Genomic DNA, 23,133 nt, shown 5'->3' on the forward strand with positions numbered 1-23,133 from the left:
GTGTCAGCGTTGGTACTGTCGAATTCACAAATTATGAATTATTGAAAATTAGAAACAACTAAATAGCGGCGTATGTTATGCCGCGGGCCGGCTCGTATATTATAACACGCGTAGTTGTAAAAAAAAGGCGATAAAATTTAACGCCTTGAGGTGATATTATTTTATCTATAAAATGCTTAGATGTGTGAGAAAAGCGGGCACTATTTGCAGCCTTGAGGTGCTAATATTGATCTCATGAGCTGTTGTCTCAGTCTTCTACATCGCAGTTTAACACTTGACGAATCAGCAAATAGCCAGGTTTTTCCCTCCTCTCCCCCCCCCCCCCCCCCCCCCGGTGTAATTTTACTTATTGATTTTCTTTTTTAAATCCACAAAAATCTGAGTTTTTGAACTTCATACATTGACGTCAACAGATTGTATGTGTTGTCTCGGTAAATGTTGGTCAACGAACCCTCCAACTTTAAAAAAAACATGTAGTGGAATATTTATGGGATTATGATTAATGATATTTACACCAAAACCTAAATAGTTCAAGTCTACATAGCTCCCAACGTAAGCGGTCTAGTATGCTAACGTTCATTTAATTAATAACGGAGGGAATGTTTGTTTGAAATGGGGGAGGAGGGGGGGGGTATTTGTTATGGGGATAAGGTACGGTATCTCAAGTGTCGTAGATGAACTGTTTAGAAATGTCATTGGTTTCAATAGTTAGTTGATAGATATAAGCATAGATGTTTGTATTGTTAAATTTATTGTAGAACCATTCATGTTGTTTGTAATTCCATGAAACACCACTACATTTAAAATTACTTTTAATGGTAAATTACCAAACAAAGTTAAGAAAATTAAGAGAGTTACAAAAACTAGCGAGATGATTCTGTTAGTTAGTAAGAGAAGAATCCATGACTGTATGATCAATAATATCATATATGTTAGTTTTTTTTTTAACCTTGAGACGTCAAATAAGTTTTATTTAAGATGGCGGTCGTAATCATAGCAACCTTAAGTTAAGAAGAGTCCCTGATGCATGCAAATATTTTCCCTGCTAATAAGCGGGGTGTGTGTGTGTGTGTGGGGGGGGGGGTAATAGTTCGGAATTAGGCGCCCAGGACTAACTAAAAATTTCTTACCCCCCCCCCCCCCTCATTCGTATAAAGTTATACCCCCAAATTAGGAAAAGTCCAGACGACTTCGTTTTATTTTCACCTTCCACCCCATCACCTTCCGTGAACACGCTCCTGACGTCCCCCCCTCCCCCCGACATATGTAAGCACGCTCTTGTCCTACGCCATACATTGAGCACGCTCCTGACCTCTTCCCCCCCCACCCTTTAGTGAGCACGCTCCTGAGCTCTCCCCCCTCCTTTAGTGAGCACGGTCCTGACCTCCACCCCCCTTTAGTGAGCACGCTCCTGACCTCACCCCACCCTTTAGTGAGCATGCTTCTGATCCTCCCCCCCCCCCCCCCTACACACACAGTGAACACGCTCCTGACCCCGATACCGCAAACATGCCGAGAACAACATAATTAATGCTTACCCCCGGTCTTCAAATTGATGCTATCGGGGATCGATACCGTGTCCTGGATACGGCCAGGAATCGACCTGCCCATGGACAGACATGCGTGGCTAATTTGTACAAGCGGCTGACAACCGCTCACTTCGTCCAAGGATTTTATTTCCACATCATTATTGTGATTTATTAAATCCTCTGGTTTTTTCGCTTCGTGATATTTTAATGGTGTGATATATTAATGGTGTGTGTATGGTATTAATTTTAGACTTGGTAGAATTGTATGCGTTAATTTGTATTTACAATTAACTTTTTAAATTAGGTGTGTTAACACAATGTGTTGCCATATGCATGTTTTTAACCAAGGCTGATCTAATCATATTTGACGTATGTCTTGTATGTTAAGTGATGTGTTATTTGTGATGCATTTGGATGCTGACCTATATGACTTAGGGCCTGTGAAAAATGATTTTTGTGACAGAGGAGCTGTATGACAGAAGACTTTATGTGACAGGCTACCTGTGTGACAGGTGACCTTCGTGACAGATTGAACTACCCTGAGAAATTACATATGAGACAAAGCCATTTTACCAGATGACTTGTTTTATGTTCAGTGTGGCAGATAATGTATATAACAGATGACCTACGTGACATATGACATACGTGACCGGTGACCTACGTGACAGATGACCTATGTGACTGATGACTTCGTGGCTGATGACCTACGTGACATATGACATACATGACTGATAACCTATGTGACAGATGACCTATGTGACAGATGACCTATGTGACAGATGACCTAAGTGACAGATGACCTATGTGACAGATGACCTATGTGACAGATGACCTATGTGACAGTTGACCTATGTGACAGATGACCCATATGACAATTGACCTACGTGATAAAAATTATTGTTTTGAGCTACGAGGCAAATTTGAGATGACCTTTGTGCCAGTTAATCTCTGTTAAAGACGAGTTATCCAAAGTATATTTTTCAAATAGAATTTTCTATCCCGGAAATACACCACACACATATTTTTCCCTTAGCACCAGGGTTGGTTACTTAACATGGATTCAGAAAATATGGCCTTGACTGACAAAAATATCACGGTTTCTTTATTTTAAGGAAATGTTAATTCCGTGCCGAGCATAAAATCCGGTCTGGATTATACCGGAAGCTGCCACATTAGCAGAGATCTGACCTTGGTGTATCATGCTTTTGCCACTACAATGCTGGGAATGTTACGTTTTGTCACGCTGATGTTATGATTTTATCACGGTGTCACGTTTGCGTGGCATGTGTTTGTGCGGTCAGGTCTGTGTCACGTCGTTGGTCACGCCTATCACGTTTTGTGTCACGCCTTGGCGTGATCACATTTTATTGTTTCCCTAGCTGAGCATCAGCAGAAAAGTCACCAAGCTAGCACCCTCAGTGGTCATTAATGACAGCCCATTGCATTCATAGCTAGCGGAAATCATGTCACAAAGCTAGCACCCATTATATTCCTAGCTATTCCCTGTGATCAAGTTATAAAGCTAGCACCCATTATATCCCTAGCTAATCTCTGTGATAGCCACAAAAGCTAGAACTTATTGTATTCCTAGCTATTCCATGTGATCAAGTTATAAAGCTAGCACCCATTGCATTCCTAGCTAATCTCTGTGATAGCCACAAAAGCTAGCAGTTATTGTTTTTCTAGCTGTTCCCTGTGATCAAGTTATAAAGCTAGCACCCATTGCATTCCTAGCTAATCTCTGTGATAGCCAAAAAAGCTAGCACTTATTGTATTCCTAGCTGTTCCCTGTGATCAAGTTATAAAGCTAGCGCCCATTATATTCCCAGCTTTATTCCCTGTGATTAAGTCCATTTTATTTCAAGCTATTCAATGTGATCAAGTTATGAAGCCATTGTATTCCTATCTGGGGTACATCAAGTCACAAAGTCTACACTCATTATATTCCTAGCTAGCCTCTATGATTAAAAAAAAGGAATTTGAATCCTAGCTGATCATTCCCGATGTTCGAATAATGTTTAATTATTGTGCAATCAATTTTAATGAACTCATATACACAAGTAAATATGGCATCTACATGATCTACTGAGGGATACACCTAGCTAGACGATGGAATGACGAATACACGTCGTAAACATCCAGAGGCGTAGCGACCCTTCCCGGCGCCCGGGGACAAACTTTTCGATTTGCACCCCCCGCTCAAGATTTCGATTTGCACCCCCCACCCCCTCAAACTTTCGATTTGCACCCCCCTCAAGATTTCGATTTGCACCCCCCCCCCCGCCCCTCAAACTTTCAATTTGCACCCCCCTCAACCTTTCAATTTCATTTTCCAACCCATTTTGGCGCCCCTAAGGTCGGCGCCCGGGGACATATGTACCCCCCCCCCCCCCCTCGCTACGCTACTGTAAACATCTACCGGATTTCGCAAGAAATTTTGTTTTTCGATAACTTTTTGTTATTGCCTGTTGTTTATCCACTAGAAATTTTGTTTTTCGATAACTTTTTGTTATTACCTGTTGTTTATCCAACCATATGTTACTGTATGGTTTACATCTGTCATTTAGATCAACGGTTTTTGTTTTACGCTGGTGAAGGATTGAAGACCTAATCGTTTCATGTCGAGACTTATCAGATTAGGGCTTCACCCGGTTGTCTGAACATCCTAATCTTTATTTTTCTGTACTCCACTGTAGTTTGTTAATCCTATGTTAGGATTACACTATGCTGCTCAATACTTAATTATAACATTTTTCTATTCTATGATAAGCTTACACCAGAATGTTATCAGTACTTAATCCTAATCCTTACGTTTTTCTATCCTTTTGAAGTTAATCCTTTGCTAGGCTTACACCAGAATGTTATCAGTACTTAATCCTAAGCATTACGTTTTTCTATCCTATTAAAGTTAATCCTTTACTGGGCTTACACTAGAATGTTATCAGTACTTAATCCTAATCCTTACATTTTTCTATCCTATTGAAGTCAATCCTCTTCTAGGCTCACACCGGAATGTTATCAGTACCTAATCCTTACGTTTTCTATCCTATTGAAGTCAATCCTTTGCTAGGCTTAAACAAGAATGTTATCAGTACTTAATCCTTACATTTTTCTACCCCGCTGAATTTTGTTAATCCTACGTTAGACTTACAGCAGACTGTTATCCGTACTTAATCCTTACCCTCTACGGCCTCTCTGAAGATAACAAATCCCTAATTAAGCTCACATACACCCGCACGCACAGACTAAACCATCAAACGCATTCTTTAATGACAGCTGTGGACAACGCCCACTCAACACGTGCACACATTCCTATCAAAGAGCTCTTCAGTACCGTACACATATTTCACACACGAACACTGCAACTATTCTTATAATATCAAGCACAACAAACTTTTCTTTTGTATCTAATTCCTGCTCACAATTTCGCTGATGGTGAATTGTCAGTTGTCCTCGAATTTTAGACGCGTCTGTAATTATAAAGTCGTAATTACCCGCACACTAACTAAAATAGCTCGCTTAGCGCTCGGTAATAAAGATAACACTTATATGCTGATTACATATTTCACATAGTAGCGATCACAGCTGGTTACTTGATAGACAACCGTCCCAACATACACGACCATAACAATTTTCCTCTAATTAATTCTAAAACTACATCCTCTACTGTAAATAAAAATAAAAATATATAAAGCCCATATGTTGCTACGAGTTTGTTTTATGCATATGCTAACCTCTTCGTTAAAAGCGATTGTTAAAAAAATAGAATATAAATATCTTTTATATTTAGAAAAAAAAGAGATCTCGTTTAGAGCCTTAATGTTAAGCTCATCGATAGATCAATCACGACCTAAACAACCCCCGCCCACCTCAAATCAAAACCAGCATCCCGGCACAATTTTCGGAATATTTTTTTTTATCCTCGACAAACCGGAAATGACCCCGAGGTGAAGCGACTACCCGGATGTTCTACAATTCTAACGCAGGAGGCTACTTCTACTACGCTAGAGTTGACAAAATTTTGGAGATATTTTTGTTTATTTTTATTATTGATCTCTGCCGTGTTTCAGACCATGTCAGACTTCTCTGACACGTCCAGTGTTAGCGACACCCGGGGGCTGATGGAGGAGAAGGACGACGGGAAGCCCCGGAGTTCGATCCCCATGACGTCGTTCAACTTCATCAACTCCATCATCGGTTCTGGCATTATCGGTGAGTAAATACTGGAATTTAGCCCAGGTTTAGCTTTAAGCTTGCTGTGTTGGGTAACCAAATATAAAAACTTTAAAGCCTTGGGATATCTTTGCCTGTGTAACATTGATATTTTAAACAATAGGCGTATAACAATTAGTGTTCATTAGTTATTTTACAAATTAAAACCTTCGCTTTAAAAGCTGTTATTTTAGGAATATTTGCGTGCTATTTTTGTCTACGTACTGACACATTTCGTAAGCCGTAATTGGTTTAAAATATATTAAATTATAATTATAATAAGATTTTTTAAAAATGTCTTTTATAATCAGCAAGAAACTGTATGTCACAATTCTAATTGTATTTAAACCGAGGGGTATGGAAGGGGGGGGGGAGAATACAAAATAGGTTATGGGGATTAGAGTACAACATGGCGACCATTTCATTGGTGAATCGTTTAGTTTGCTCGCGACATTGCTTTATCGTTGTTCGCTGATCAAGCATATATACAACGTTGCATAATCACAACGTGGTGCATTAGCACCGTGATATAGACGCGGTCAAATCACAGCTACTATGTGGGACCGTCAGAGGCCGGATAGTGCCGGCAGGACGTGAGGCCGGATACTGCCGGCACGACACGAGGCCTGCGTCCCATTATTGATTTCTCCGGGCTAATGTTGTGAAACTGAATGAAAAATCTTTAGAGAGCTGCCTTGGTGGGGGTGGGGGGGGGGGGGGGGGGGGGTGTAGGAGTAAATAGTACATACGCACATAGGACAATGTAGGGAAAAGTTGAACATACCGTTACATTAAAATTAAGCTAAATAAGTTTTTAGTCAGGGAGAAGGACTGAATAGCCGATAGGACAATGAACGTAAGAACAAGTGGAATATACAGTTACATTAACATGTACTAAATGGGTTAATAGGAAGTTTAAAAAAAAAAATAAACACTCTGCTTAGGGTTAATGCTTTGTTAATTTTAGACATCAAAAGTTGCGAACTCGATCTTGGAATTAAAATACAATGATACTGTTCTATTTTTTTAGTATTAAAATAATGGGTTGTTTGCTTGGAATTTTTGAACACAGTAAGTGAGGTCACATTATTTGGTTTGAGATTCCGGGTTTTACACCGAGCCCCAAGTCCTAGAAATCTGGGACAGTTCGGCGCCCTACGTCATAGAAATCTGGACTAGTATGTCGCCTTTTGTCCTCAAAATCTTTGTTAGTGCATCGCCCCACCTCCTCACCTTCTGGGCTAGTACGGCGCCCCATGTCCTCACCTTCTGGGCTAGTACGGCGCCCCACGTCCTCACCTTCTGGGCTAGTACGGCGCCCCATGTCCTCACCTTCTGGGCTAGTACGGCGCCCCACGTCCTCACCTTCTGGGCTAGTACGGCGTCCCACGTCCTCACCTTCTGGGCTAGTACGGCGCCCCATGTCCTCACCTTCTGGGCTAGTACGGCGCCCCATGTCCTCACCTTCTGGGCTAGTACGGCGCCCCATGTCCTCACCTTCTGGGCTAGTACGGCGCCCCATGTCCTCACCTTCTGGGCTAGTACGGCGCCCCATGTCCTCATCTTCTGGGCTAGTACGGCGCCCCATGTCCTCATCTTCTGGGCTAGTACGGCGCCCCACGTCCTCACCTTCTGGGCTAGTACGGCGCCCCATGTCCTCATCTTCTGGGCTAGTACGGCGCCCCACGTCCTCACCTTCTGGGCTAGTACGGCGCCCCATGTCCTCACCTTCTGGGCTAGTACGGCGCCCCATGTCCTCATCTTCTGGGCTAGTACGGCGCCCCACGTCCTCACCTTCTGGGCTAGTACGGCGCCCCACGTCCTCATCTTCTGGGCTAGTACGGCGCCCCATGTCCCAGAAATCTGGAGTGATATCAGATTTACCGAATTGTTTTATCATTTAATTTCTTATGTTAATAACACGCTATTTACAATGGTATGACAAAACATTTCGCTTGAGTCTGTGTATCACATCATCAGGAATGGTAGGTGTCAGACCGCGGGCAGGTCTAGGGTGTACTCACGCTGATTAATGATAATTAGCTGACACGTCAGTCCTGTGTGTGTGTGTGGGGGGGGGGGGGGGTAGCGCGTGACGGAAGGACCAGAAGCTTTAACGGCTCCCTCAATGTTCCTGTGACCCCCGGGTTAATGACGCACCAGTTGGTGATTGGCCAGGTAAACAAATTAGACCAAGTGGACATCGCGATATTAGTGGTCACATCAGCCATTTGGAGATTACTTCTTCTTCTTCATCGTTCTTTGTTGTAATGCTTCGATTTTCCTCCAATACATGATAGTAATACGTGTCAACATGCTATGCGACATATAGGCCGTTAACTCCAATATCAGCCTGCTTTTCTCTCTATGTGCTTCTGTAGCCTTTGTCCAACCAAGCACAAACTACAAGTCAGAAGTTGTTTGATTTTGAGGTTGTCTCTCCTAGAGAGTTGCTGTTCCTAGCTATCGAGCCTCTCTGCCGAAGGTTTGAACTCTGGACTTTAGCAACCATGAGGTTTACCGACCCGACCACGCCGACTCGCCTCGAAATGACTATGTTCTAACAAATTACCAATGATCGTGACTAAGTATTGATTATTATTTACCCAAGTCGTCTGCTCGTGTTAATGGGTCGTCAGCCAATCAACTCACTCGTAAAATATGGAGGAGGGTGTTTAGATTGATTTGATGGTGTGAGATATGGGGAAAGGAATGTGTCTCTTAAGTTGAAAAAAATGATTAAAAAACAAGTTTATTGACATATAGAGACGGAGAGTAATTTTTATTTTTATTTTATTAACTTTCTTTAATGAAAAATCTTTTCTTCTTCGTTCTTAATTTTATTGTTGGAAGGGATGCCCTCCAACACAATTAATTATACGTGTCAACTGGTTATGCGCTACTTCGATTTCAGCCTGCTTTACTTTTTGGATATGCTTCCTAGCCTTTGTCCAACCAAGAACAAACTACAAGGCAGCAGTTTTTTGATTTTGCAGTTGTCTCTCCTAGAAGAGTGGCTGTCCCCAGTTAACGAGTCTCATCTGCTTGAGGGTTCAAACTTGAGACTTTTTGGTTTAGCAACAATGAGCTTTACCGACTCGACCACGCCGACAAATAATACTAGAAGATTCGGGGAAAGTTTTAGTTAAGGTTAGAACATCATCATCGTCACTGTCCTTCACCCCTATCTGGGGTAAGGGCCGCCGACAAAAGTGTGCTGAGTCCTCTGCGAATTTTTAATTTCTGTGTATAGTGTCATCCTTAAAACGCGTTTCTTGGTCTACCTCTTTTTACCCTTTCTAAGTAGGCGCCACTTTAGGGCCTGCCTAGTTCTAGGCTTCCTGGTTGGGGTCAGAGGCGTAGCGAGGGGGGGGACGGGGGGCGGGGGGGGGGGGGGCGGGGGGGGGGACATGTCCCCGGGCGCCGACCTTAGGGGGGGGCGCCAAATTGAAAGTGCAAATGAAAAGTTCGAGGGGGGGGGGGGTGCAAATCGAAAGTTTGGGGGGGGGGGTGCAAATCGAAAGTTTGTCCCCGGGCGCCGGGAAGGGTCGCTACGCCTCTGTTGGTGGTTCGTCTTGGATGTGCCCTATCCCACCCCCACCTTCTCCTCCTGATGTCCTCATCAGCAGAAAAGTGGGGGATGGCGACGGCTTACATTTCATGACGTCATTCACGTGCTACTTCAACCCAGTCAGAACTCACGCAGATAAAAACAAATCTCAACTCCGATCAGCGTTTAAGAGAAAAAAAAAACAACACCATCCGATTGACTCTGCTTCGATCCGTGATTGGAAATAGATCCCCGGTATCGATCCGTCCCTTTCGGTACACCATTAAACCGGATGCCGTTTGGGCTCCGAATAAACATCACGTGACCTGGAGTCCACAGTAATCCAACTCATTTTCACGGCGCTCGCCTCAATAGAAAAGGGTTTATTTAAAAAAATAAAATAAAACTCTTAGCGTGGGTGCGTCCCTGGTGTAGGCCTTCTTTAGTGGGCAGCTGTAGCTAGTCGCACGCGATAACGCTGTTGTTGTTTTTGTGTCCAACACACAAATATGTTTTTACTTCGTTATTTTGATGAAAGAAAAGTCTTTTTTTTAAATACATGATTGAAATATGAACAGAATTTGTTTACGTCTGTAAAGCGTTGGCGTTACAAGGAGGGAGAGGGAGTAGACGAACCGGGTGACACCATTTGGGGGAGTAGATGTCACCAAAATAAAATAAAAATCAGAAAAAAAATCTAAACGATTGTAAAATGTACTGGAATCGGATATTTTTGTTGAGTAGTTTAAATTTCTTCTTATGCATTCTTAATTTTAGTGTTGGAAGGAATCCCCCTCCAACACAATTAAGTATTACGTGTCAATTAGTCATGTGTCATTGAGGCCATTGACTCCAATTTCAGCCTGCTTTTCTTTTTGGGTTTGCTTCCATAGCCTTTGTCCAACTAAAAACAAACTACAAGGCAGCAATGTTTAAGTAGCTTATCTGAAATTTTTCAAATTTTCCAGGAACTCGCCTACAATCTATATATATAATTCTCTGGGAGACGCTAGAAAACAAGCTGTAAGCGCGCTCCCTACCGCCCCCACCCCTACATGGTCTGTTGAGCTGTGGTTCACGCTAAATATTTACATTCGTGGAGCCGGGTTTAGTGACGGCTATTAGGGGCAGATAATTTTGTTTGAAACGATTTTAAACTTAGGGGAGGTAACTAAGAGGAGGCTGCTTTCACGGGGGGGGGGGGGGGTGTAGGGTAGGGGTTGGGGGGGGGTGTAGGGTAGGGGTTGGGGGGGGGGGTGTAGGGTAGGGGTTGGGGGGGGGTGTAGGGTAGGGGTTGGGGGAAAGGACGGTCGGAGTAGTATCGTCCTTAACGACCTACTGATAGTGTTTTAAAGCAAATATTTTCAGTGGCAGCATTGGTACTGTCGAATTCACAAATTATGAATTACTGAAAAGTAGAAAATAAAACAACTAAATAGCGGCGTATGATACGCCGCGAGTCGGCTCGTATATACATATTTAAGTTTTGATCAGGTATGTTTTACCTAATTAAATGAGATGGGTCTAATATTTTCTTCTAGAAAACTATAAAACTGGTATCTAGAAATCTACCATTGCTTTAGACGTGGGCTGGTGTTTTATTATAGCACTTGAAAGTGTATTTGAAGGTAGAATCTATATTAGAGAGTATTCCCATAGTTATTGTAAGACAATCAACTGTTCGAACAATTGGTAACGTTAATTAAACGTGTCCGTGTTTTTTTTTTCAGGATTAGCAGTACGTTCAGATTAAGGATTAGAGTTATGATTAGACAAGTGATAAGGTTTGGCTTAATGATAGTGTTAACGTTGACATAAGCAGGTTATTTTAGCTGATAGTAACCTACCACCCCTATTTTAAGAAGATTCCAATATAGTGGTATTATCGAACACTAGTCTAAAACGTGCACAACCCATATCCGCTGGTGGGTGGTAGGTTGAAAAAGAATGAGGGTGATTTAATCTGATTTTATAAAGCAGCATCTGTTGTTGGACATACAGACGTGTTGTTGGACATATAGACGATATGTTACAATATATGAGTGACGCGATTGTTAATATTGTTATAGTCTGACGGCTCGTGTGCAGAGAGGTAGCGTTCAAATCCACGTTATAAATATTCATGCGATGTAAGTTGGAAGGATGTGAACAAAAAAAAATTGTCAGCTGTGATCGGGAATTCCCGGGTCTTAATATATCATTGACGTATGAGACAGGAGGATGGGACTTGGGAGATTGATGTTAAGGCGAAGAGGAGGGACGAGGCCAGTGTTTCTTTGGGACTTTTTTTTTCTCGGGGGGGGGGGGGGGGAGGCCGTGACAATACAATTTCGGAAGTGGTGGGGCTGACTAAATTTTCCATGAGGGGTGGGACGGGAAGACGTCACGCTTGTAAAAGTATATAATTTCTATATAAATTAAATTTCGTTCGGGGTAGGGTGGGGTGGGTGCAATAGACGAACTTTTGACAACTTGCCTAAAGGAAACTCTGGATGAGGCTGGGGGTTTAGTGATTGAGAAGGGTAATGTGTGACATTTTCAATAATTTAAAACTTGTAAGTAATGAAATATGACAATGAAAGATAATGGAATAGTGATGAACGAGATTTATGCTTTGTCGAATTTTTTTAAACAATGTCTAGGAAATTAAACCAAGTGAAAGATTAAATCATGCATGGGCATGTTGTCGTTGTGTAGCCGATATCTATGTTATGGGACGGAGTGGTCTATCGGTAGAGAGCTGGACTGCTAACCCGTAAGTCTCGAGTTCGAATCCGGGTTCAAGTCAGTAGACCGTCTCTGAGTCCACCCAACTCTGATGGGTACCTAACTCACGTTAGGGAGAGTAAAGGCGGCTGGGCATAGTGCTGGCCACACTATCTCTTTATATGCCAAGGTCACAGAAACAAGTGAACTCTACTTCACTTGCCCCATAGACCTTCAGGTTTGAAAGGGAAACTTTACTTTACAACTCCATGTTTAGACATGTTTATATATTTAGATCCTGACAGGTTTAAACGACATTGTTTCGAAACAAAAACAAATTAACTGTAAGCCTGTAACATTTTTACAAAACTACGGGGTCGTAGGCCTACACAATAATATAGCATAAATAAACAACTAGGATGTATAAAATGTACAGAATTTATATAGAAAATATATACTTTTAACAGTGTCCGCCTTACCCCCCTCCCTGAATATTTCAAGAGCCCCCCCCCCAAAGAAAAAAGTCTGGAAGAAACACTGCTGACGAAGGGGCCCACTGAAATTTTTTGCATAGGGGCCCGAAAATCCTAGCTATGCCACTGGTCTTAGCTAACGGATTAAAGAGAATGATATGTTAAAATTCTATTGTTTCGCTGTGATAAATGTAAGGGACTTAACTTATTCTACATTTTATAAGGGAAACAACTACACATTCTTTTGTTGATTGACGTGTACCTAAAAAGTACAACAATAGTAAACAGCTATTAAATTAATATATTGATTTTCTAATATCAACTTATACGTTCGTATGTATCGTTGAAGAGATCAATTTTGGTATAAAAATATAACTAAATGGCTTTTGTATTCAAAATCGTAAGAACCATTCAAAGATGTGACATAATTTCTTACATACTTTGAGCTGGATCTTTTTATGAATGATTGGATGCCACCTCTATTGTCTTCAAATTATTTTATTTTTGATGACGAACCTAAAGTAGAATCTTTAAAATCAACTAATAATAAGGAAAGGACAGGATTAAACGACATTGTTTCAGAAGTTCGTACGAGGAGATGGAGATGGCTGGGCCATGTCCTACGCATGAGCAAAAGAAGACTCCCCAACATGGCGCTGAAGTGGACTCCGCCTGGAAAGCGAAAGAGAGGAAGACCACTGGGAACATGGAGGAGAGAGATGGAAGAAGAAATGCAGGCTACTGGCAAGACCTGGCATGAACTAAAGTGGCTCGCCCAAGACAGAGTGGAATGGCGGAGATTTGTGACGAGGATTAAGCAGGCAATTTTGGGGTTAGGCTGACTAGCTACGCTAATCTGTCAATGGAAAGGCCATGTCAAATACATTATTAGAAAAGTTAAACCAAGAATAAAACAATTATGTAACCTTTTTCCCAGTTTTCAGTAGAGATACACGTCTTCTATAAGACTGTCTCTTTAAAAAAAAAATGGTTTCCAAACAAAGATAAATAAAAAAGCCGCGACATCGTTTAAGCCATTGAAACTGTGAAATGTGAAAGTTAATCCAAGGTACTGACCGGAGAAGAAAAATGGTTCCGTAAATTGGAGGAAATGGGGAGGTGGGACGGAAGGAACAACAGATTACGTCCCCTGGAGAGTCGACTGCAGGAGAAATAATTACCCTTTTACCGTAATTACCGTTTGATGTGAGGTGGAGATTTCACCATCTCATCTTTCTTGAGATTTCAGTTTCCTGATCTTTTAGTGGAGGGCTCTAACATGAGATTTCAGTTCTATGATCTTTAAGTGGAGTTGTCTTAACATTATATCTTAATCACCTGATCTTTAAGGGGAGGGATCTAACATGAGATTTCAGTTTTATGATCTTTTAGTGGAGGGCTCTAACATGAGATTTCAGTTCTATGATCTTTAAGTGGAGTTGTCTTAACATTATATCTTAATCACCTGATCTTTAAGGGGAGGGATCTAACATGAGATTTCAGTTTTATGATCTTTTAGTGGAGGGCTCTAACATGAGATTTCAGTTCTATGATCTTTAAGTGGAGTTGTCTTAACATTATATCTTAATCACCTGATCTTTAAGGGGAGGGATCTAACATGAGATTTCAGTTTTATGATCTTTTAGTGGAGGGCTCTAACATGAGATTTCAGTTCTATGATCTTTAAGTGGAGTTGTCTTAACATTATATCTTAATCACCTGATCTTTAAGGGGAGGGATCTAACATGAGATTTCAGTTTTATGATCTTTTAGTGGAGGGCTCTAACATGAGATTTCAGTTCTATGATCTTTAAGTGGAGTTGTCTTAACATTATATCTTAATCACCTGATCTTTAAGGGGAGGGATCTAACATGAGATTTCAGTTTTATGATCTTTTAGTGGAGGGCTCTAACATGACATTTTCGCTTTTATGATCTTTTAGTGAAGGGCTCTAACATGAGATTTCAGTTTTATGATCTTTTAGTGTAGGGCTCTAACATGAGATTTCAGTTTTATGATCTTTTAGTGGAGTGCTCTAACATGAGATTTCAGTTTATGATCTTTTAGTGGAGGGCTCTAACATTATATCTTAGTTACCTGATCTTTAAGGGGAGGGATTTAACATGAGATTTCCTGGTCTTAACTTTCATGAGATTTTTTTGGGAAGGGGGGAGGCTCTTTCAGTTTCATGATCTTTTAGTGGAGAGTATATCATGAGTTTTGATTTTCATGATCTTTTCGTGGAGGGGTATATCATGAGATTTTATTTTCATGATCTTTTCGTGGAGGGGCTATCATGAGATTTTATTTTCATGATCTTTCAGTGGAGGGGATGTCATGAGATTTTATTTTCATGATATTTTTGTGTAGGGGTCTATCATGAGATTTTATTTTCATGATCTTTTCTTCAAGTGGGCTATCATGAGATTTTATTTTCATTATCTTTCATTTTGGGGTCTATCATGAGATTTTATTTTCATGATCTTTCGTGGAGGGGTCTATCATGAGATTTTATTTTCATGATCTTCCAGCTGAGAGGCGATCATGAGATTTTATTATCAGTTTCATGATCTTTTAGTTGAGGGGTCTATCATGAGATTTGATTTTCATGATCTTTTTATGGAGGGGTCTATCATGAGATTTTATTTTCATGATTTCTACTATAAGATGTTAGTTTCCCATCTTTCAAAAGAAAAAGTGTATTATAACAATTCCTGTTATCATATGCATCTTTTTTTATGGATTGGGTGGAGGGGTGTTTTTCTTGAGATGTTAAAATTTTTATATTTTTGTATTTTGGAAGAGTCTGTCTATATTATTATTTTGGGTGTCCCATCTTTTAGCGTAGGGTTCTGAACTGATTTGTATGTTAAACTTATCTTACGACTTCATTAAAAAAACAACAACACTCTACTTAAATTGTCAACGAGGTGTACTATATCCCCGCCAGCGCCCTGCTGAACACATATAAATAGCGTCACTTCATTACTGTACAGGTGCTTTAAAACAATAGCAAAGTACTGTTTTAACATAATTTGGCAATTTGAATGAGAAACTAATTTCTGTGTTGTGTTGACGAAGACCTTGGGTCGAAACGTCCATAGTATTTGTAACTGTCTTTAACTTGTGAGGTAACTAACACTATCTGTTTTATTACTAATTGAATTAACCGCACTGCAGCTATTATATTTATTTATGTTTTTTTTTGTTATAAATAGTGTGATTTGTTTCAGTTTTATTCTTTAACTGCGCTGATTTGTAGTCAATATATTCAGATTCGAGAGATTTTGTTTACTAAACTGTGCTATCCATCCCACTTCTGCTATTGATTGATTTCAATAGAATTTGTAAAGCCTCCTACAAGAACGAGTCGGGCCGCACATCCCTCTGTCTTATCCTAGCAGAAACAGATGGCAACCAGAGGAATCGTCTGAAGGTACCCCCCATCGCTTGTGGCTGAGTCTCCGTACAAGATATTGTACTTCAGATAACCCGCCACAATGGTCCTCTGCTGCTATCTTCACGCGAGTTATCCTCCCCCTGCGTTATTTTCAGCCACCTCTTCCCCCCCCCCCCCCTCCCCTCCCCTTCAATCACTCCCCACTCTTCCATTCTCACAATCAATACTCTAAGCTGTCGAGGACCCCACTACGTAAGGATTGGAATTCACATCGTGAGGCTTTTTGGAGTGGTGCCATATTTCCTGGTTCTGAGGGAAAGGGTGGGGTTGGGGGGGGTCGTCTGTCATACGAGGAAGGGGGAGGTCAAGGCCAGAGCTTTTAAAAGCATGGCGTCTCACCATAACTTATTCAGGGAGAGGGGAAAAATACAATGTTGATAGATAGAACAACGAGATGGGTCGACATTCCGAAGTCTTGTTTAATAAACGGCTGTATGTTAAATATTGCCTGTGCATTGTTTATGAGACTTTTATCTTGTGATACTGGTAGAAAACTATTTATTAGTCTTGTTTTGTTTTTAAATAAATGGCATTATTTAATGCTACAATGTATTCATAATTCATTAATATTAACTGCCGGTCTGTATACTAATAGAGAACTATTACTCTCACAAAGGCACATCAAATCTAATCGTCTAGTGAGGCTAAGAGCTAAATAAATAAATGAATGAATGAGAGAACTATTGTTACGGAGTCTGATTTATTACTTACATAAAGACATATTTTATTAGCCTTCTTTTGATTACTGCGACTTCGTTGAATTTGAAATAAAAGTTAAAATACATTTACAATAGATTAACAATCAGATGATACAACTTAAAATACTTTTTTGCCTAAAATAGGGCTGGTAAGTAGGTCACCAACCAGTTCTACGGCTCAATAAAACCTGCATGAGCCATAAAACTGGTTGGTGACCTACTTACCAGCCCTATTACATATCTATCTAAAATGAAGACAATTTTGAGTCCTTAACTAATACAATGAAATAAAATCAAATGAAAATTACCAAACAGTCAGGTTCGGTTGTGTTGTGGAAGGGTATTGACACATTTTCGAAACCAAATATTATGTTATATTATTTTGGCACACATAAACCATGATATTTTACAAGCAATGTTTCTTAATATTTGGGAACAGAATGAAAACATAAAACACACGTTACTGACATAAATGTAGTCTTTATGTATATTGAGAGGGTGTGTAGTTAACTGATTGAGTGTGTAGCTTATGAGTGTGCAGTTTTATTTGAAATGTCTAGTGATAGTTTACTGAATGAGGAATGAGTGTGTAATATACTTAACTTGGTGTGCATTTTACATACTGTATAGTTAGTTTAATTTATGAGTGTGTAGTTTACTGTATGGGAGGGTAATTTGTATGAGTGTAAAGTTCAATGTATCAATGTGTAGTTTGTATGTGTGTGTAGTTTGCAGGAGTATGTAGATTCTCTGTATGAGTGTTCTGAACGCAATATTTTTCTCTCTCAACAGGCATGCCGTTTGCATTACGTCAAGCAGGATTTGGACTAGGGTTGATCCTGATTATTTTAGTTGCTTTTGTTACAGGTAAGTCTTCGTTGTTTTTTTAAATCAATCATTCGACATATCCAACACTTAAGCAACATGATCATCTCCCCATTTTTAACAACCAAGCTCACCATCCATAATTCAAAAACCAAGGTCACCATCCATAATTCAACAACCAAGGTCACCATCCATAATTCAACAACCAAGGTCACCATCCATAATTCAACAACCAAGGTCACCAACACAAAATTTAACAACCAAGGTAACTAACCTATAATTCAACCACAAAGATCACCACCCCATAATTCAACCACGATTGTCACCACCCCATAATTCAACCACGATTGTCACCACCCCATAATTCAACAACCAAGGTCACCATTCATAATTCAACCACCTAGAACACCACCCCATAATTCAACCACCAAGGTCACCACCCCATAATTCAACCACCAACGTCACCACCCCATAATTCAACCACAAAGGTCACCACCCCATAATTCAACCTCCAAGTTCATTATCCCATTATCTAACCTCCTAGATTATTACCCCATTCTTTCAACCCACTCAGAATATTATCACGACATTTTCTAATCACACAGAACCCAAACTTCCTCAGCAAAATATTGCTAAAAAACAAAATATCCCCTTTTAAAACTAATTAGTCTTTCCTTTCTCTAGGCCTAATTATATCGCCCACTGTATTATTATTAAAACATGTCCTCGCCAACGCAATCATATTTTGTGTATTCAGCATTTTACTTTCTTTAATAAAAACATCCTCACCCTAGCCCTAATCTCGAAGCATCGTTTCAAAACGCGTATCCCCTCTGTATTGGACTTCCGTGCGGTTTTATGAATATTCATATCCTTTTAAAGCGAGTAAGTGCATCAACAGCGTTAAGCTGTCTCCTTATGTATGCTAATTACCATCACGCAAGCTATTTTTACACTAAACACCCACCGGGTTAAGGGTGCTTTGTTGCGTGGGCAACCCGTTTGCGTGAGGCTTTGAACACTGTTTTGGTTAGGGGGTTCTAAGGGCAATCAATGCAGGTAGGGTGGGGAAGTAGAGGAAATGTGTTGCTTCCCTTTTGAAAAATCAGAGGCGTAGCGACCCGGGGACAAACTATTCGATTTGCACCCCCTACCCTCGAGATTTCGATTTGCACCCCCTACCCTCGAGATTTCGATTTGCACCCGCCCCCCCCTCAAACTTTCGATTTGCACCCCCCTCAACCTTTCAATTTATTTTTCCAACCCATTTTGGCGCCCCCTAAGGTTGGCGCCCGGGGACGTATGTCCCCCCCCCTCGCTACGCTACTGTGAAAAATATAAAAACTCCCCGCTGAAAAGGCTGTGCTTTGTTTATGTATTTGGTACAGACTTCCGTTGCTAAAACAAAGGAGTGCTGTGTCAGCGTTTATGAATAGATATGGTACAAATATGTTATTGGAGCTAATAATTTTTGTCGTTTGTCGGGTGAGAGGTAAGGTGGACTATCGTTAATTGCAAGGAATCAAATTTTTTTTTACATCGGTAATCGATACTCTGTTAATGTTTCTGACACCGAGAAAAATAATGTTACATTAGTAGCTGGTTTATAACGTGGTTAGTTAATCAATGCAAGGCTCGGGCTTAATTATAAGGTTTAATCATTAGCGCTTGACAGGGTTATACTGGGAGTTATAATATTGGATGTTATTATCAGTGCCGGCGCCAGGTTATTTAGCGCCCTAGGCAACACTTTTTAAAACGCCCCCTTTCACACAAATTAATTACTGAAGCATATGTATAAGAAAACATTCAATTAAAAGTGACATGTTAGTTTATTATCAATTGCATACACGTAATAAGTAGACATGAAAGTCAAATTTTACTTGCTTATACAGTCTATTGAAATTTTTCTAAGTTTACGACTCTACTTTGTACTTTACCACAATGCCCCCCCCCCCCCCCTCCCTTAGAAAATTCTCCGCTCTCCCGGGAAAAAAAGTCTGGAAAAAGAATACTGGAAAAAAGCATAGTTCTTTTAGTGCTGGGCTCTCTGCAGACCTCCCAATGTGAGTTCCAGAACGGAACTTACCTGTTTTAAACTTGACTGTCTTGTTTATGATTGTAAAATGTCTATATTGTGTGATTATGTAACGATTTTTTTGTTTTTGAAAAATAATAGGTTATAAATGTTATAGATTCCAGCCTACAATTGTTATATATAAATCCTTTAGGAGAGGGTGTAAAATATGAAAAAGACACAGCATTCATTAGATTATTAATTTGCGACTAAGACGTAGCCTATATACTGTATGTCTACTAACATTAAGTATTGCAATCTACAACGGCTGCTAATGTATTTGTTTTTCAACTTGATAATGCTAAAAAAACCTACCAAATTATTTTGTTTAGAACTTCTGCTCTATATAATTTTTACAATAGCAAATAATAACTTAAAGTTGTATTTATAAGTAAGCGGTCGATCTAAGGTGCAGGAATTTGAAATGAATGTAAAGTTAAGCAACGAACTATCTCCCATTTAGAAATTCAAATACCAAAATTTTATTCAAGGGAAATAACTTTCACAAGAGTAGCTAAATTAACCAAATGTTACTAAGACATTCTTGAAAAACACAATAAAACGATCTAAATTTCATCATGTAATAATTATAACACATCTTTTATATTAGTTATGTAGCCGTGTCAAAATAATATATTTTACTAATTGACTGTTTAACTGTATGTTTCGTTTGAAAGTCTAAACAAGCTAGCTTTATTATAATTATAACATACTTCTAGTCAATGCTGATGACATTCATTTAATGCACACAGTAGAAAAAGTAGTAATCACAAATTTTGGATCCCTTAAATAAAGGGACGCCTTTCAAGAAATGCAAATACGGTTAACTGTTTAAGACATTGCTATGATTATCGATTAAATATTTTTAAAAATTTATAATTTGAAAAAAAAACAAAGTTTTCGGTTAGTTACAAATTCTAGCCTATATAATATATTTATACTTTAAGAGTGGTAGATTCCTAAAAAACTAAAGATTTTTCAGCTAGAGAACGCCTACCTTTCTTTGTAGTGTGTTCAAATAAAAAAAATACGACACTTTAACACTTCGATACTTTATGTCTACGAAACCATATCAGCAACAGCCTTCCGTCATTACTCCCAAATCTAAATGATTCATCAAAACTTACCAAACAAGCACATTATTTTAACATCCCGTCATTACAAAACACTATACACCAGAACATATTTCTAATTCAAAGTCAGAGAAAACTAAACTTACAAGCCCTATTAAAAACCAAAATTGCACGTGTTTTGAAACGTCCCGTCATGCGCTGGAGCGATCAACTTTAAAATTAGATAACCGTTTGGAATGTTCGAAATTTAAATATTTAATCGTTTTCTACATCAATTATCTGACACCAAAATAAAAAGGCAAAGTGACTAGTAAAAATCGCCCCGACCATACTAAATTATGGAGGTGGGGTTGCGTTTTCAACATCGCGAATAAATATAGGCCTATATAGACCTATTTTTGTGGTGGGGGCGAAAATTGATAGTTCATCCTGGGCGCCGAAATAGATCGCTACTCCTTTGTATATTACCATCTATAGTTTATATAAGATAATCAAAATTATTAATTATTAGGTACTTTTTTATAATAGCGATAATTAAACCTTTTTGCCGCCGCCTAGGCATGGCGCCCTAGGCGACCGCCTAGTTCGCCTTATAGGTAGCACCGGTCCTGGTTATCATATATTTGATATCTTACTTTCTGTATTCGTAATTGTTGCTATCGGAAATGCTGTTATCATACTTGGGCTAAGCTTATTGTTTTTTTTAGAAATCTAATATCACGGGTTTGAATTTTTGTTTTGAATTATTAAAAAAAACACAATACATAATACAAAAAAATATGTACGACATTGAGTAATATACGAAGAGGTATTTCCGTGACGCATCCATCACGAAAATGGAAAAATCGCAGCCAATTCCAAGATTTTCCAGTTGACAACTTAATTAATGACGGCAGCGTTTACACAGGACAGAGTGCGGCATTTGTTCTGGGTGTGATAGATTGGCATGCATATTTTAAAAACAAAACAAAAAACTTTGTCCTCTACGTGTTTGTAGGGATGAAGATATGTCGGTGGGCCCCCCAGGAAGATATCTGGGTGGGCCCCCATGGAGCTACCTCGGTGGGCCCCCATGGAGTTATCTCGGTGGGCCCCCATGGAGTTATCTCGGTGGGCCCCCATGCAGTTATCTCGGTGGGCCCCCATGGAGTTACCTTGGTGGGCCCCCATGGAGTTATCTCGGTGGGCCCCCATGGAGTTATCTCGGTGGGCCCCCCCATGGAGCTACCTCGGTGGGCCCCCATTGAGATATCTCGGTGGGCCCCCATTGAGATATCTCGGTGGGCCCCCATTGAGATATCTCGGTGGGCCCCCATGGAGCTATCTCGGTGGGCCCCCATTGAGATATCTCGGTGGGCCCACAGGAAAATATCCTGGTGGGCCCCCAGGGTGTTATCCCGGTGGGCCCCCAGAGAGATATGGGTCCCATGGAACGGTCGTGTATTAGTCCTATATGACGTATTAGTCCTATTAGTGTTTGTTTTTATAAATTGTCTGTATTTAAAAAAATTACCACTACTTCACACCAAAGCTTAAAATTCAGGCCTTGGTAGAGAAAAAATGCACAATGAAAATTTTAATCTGGAGATGAGGTCCCCTTTTATAAATGTCTCTGGTCTCTTGGACATACCCAGTCCACCCCTATTCTAAAACCTCTATTTCATCACGTGTAAATGTGTTTACTGCTTACACATCTCTTGTCTATAGCACACACACACATTGCATTTTTCATAGTTGTTCGTCTAGTTTTCGGTGTAAACTGATGGTGAGATTATTTTAACTTTAATTTTTCGGTCTGTTTTCTGGTGAGGTTTTACAAATATTCTTTTATCCTTCACTGACACTGTTCAGAAAGTGACACAGGACTAACCAGTCTATACATAAGAAATGTATTCTTTAACATGTATGTAGTATTGGTTGGGGAGGGGGTGTTAGGCCTCCTGGGTCCTATTGTCTTACGCTGAATAATGAATAGGTGAAAAAAAACTAAATACACAGACTAAGCAGGAGGATAGGTCAGAGGCGTAGCGACCCTTCCCGGCGCCCGGGGACAAACTTTCGATTTGCACCCCCCTCGAACTTTTGATTTGCACCCACCTCCCCCCCCCCACCCCCCCTCAAACTTTCGATTTGCACCCCACCTTCAAACTTTCAATTTGTTTTTTTCCAACCCATTTTTTAGCGCCCCCCAAAAATCGGCGCCCGGGGACATATGTCCGTCCCCCCGCCCCCCACCCCGCTACGCCTCTGGGATAGGTGTATGTGTGACTTGGAATTGGTTAGGGACAGAGTAAAATTGTTAGTTTTAGTTCTAGAGCAGTATTTTTTTTCTTGTTGGGTGTTGCACGGCATATTTTCAAACGTTTTTAAATATGTGTTTAAAGAAATGCAACGCTTTAAAAAAAACTTCTCTGACTATAAATTAATGTTTATTTTAATAAAATACGGTTAATGAAACTTCAACACTCTCTAGGCCGCCGCACTGATATAATAGTGCTTGTTAACCTGAAATCGACATTTTCTTTAGAT

At 40.1% G+C, this 23,133-nt stretch overlaps 1 protein-coding gene across 1 annotated transcript in view; it reads left to right on the forward strand.

Annotated features, from left to right (window-relative positions):
- The window catches only part of LOC131939316 (putative sodium-coupled neutral amino acid transporter 11), a 57,674-nt gene that overhangs the window by 18,141 nt on the left and 16,400 nt on the right, over positions 1 to 23,133 (forward strand). The window contains exons 2-3 of the mRNA XM_059297540.1: positions 5,600 to 5,741; positions 17,422 to 17,496. Coding sequence (XP_059153523.1) covers positions 5,600 to 5,741; positions 17,422 to 17,496 — 217 coding nt within the window. The remainder of the gene's footprint in view (positions 1 to 5,599; positions 5,742 to 17,421; positions 17,497 to 23,133) is intronic.

The sequence above is a fragment of the Physella acuta genome, unplaced genomic scaffold, assembly GCF_028476545.2.
Source record: "Physella acuta isolate Inbredline_101_S28 unplaced genomic scaffold, ASM2847654v3 ptg000274l, whole genome shotgun sequence".
Lineage (NCBI taxonomy): Eukaryota > Metazoa > Mollusca > Gastropoda > Physidae > Physella > Physella acuta.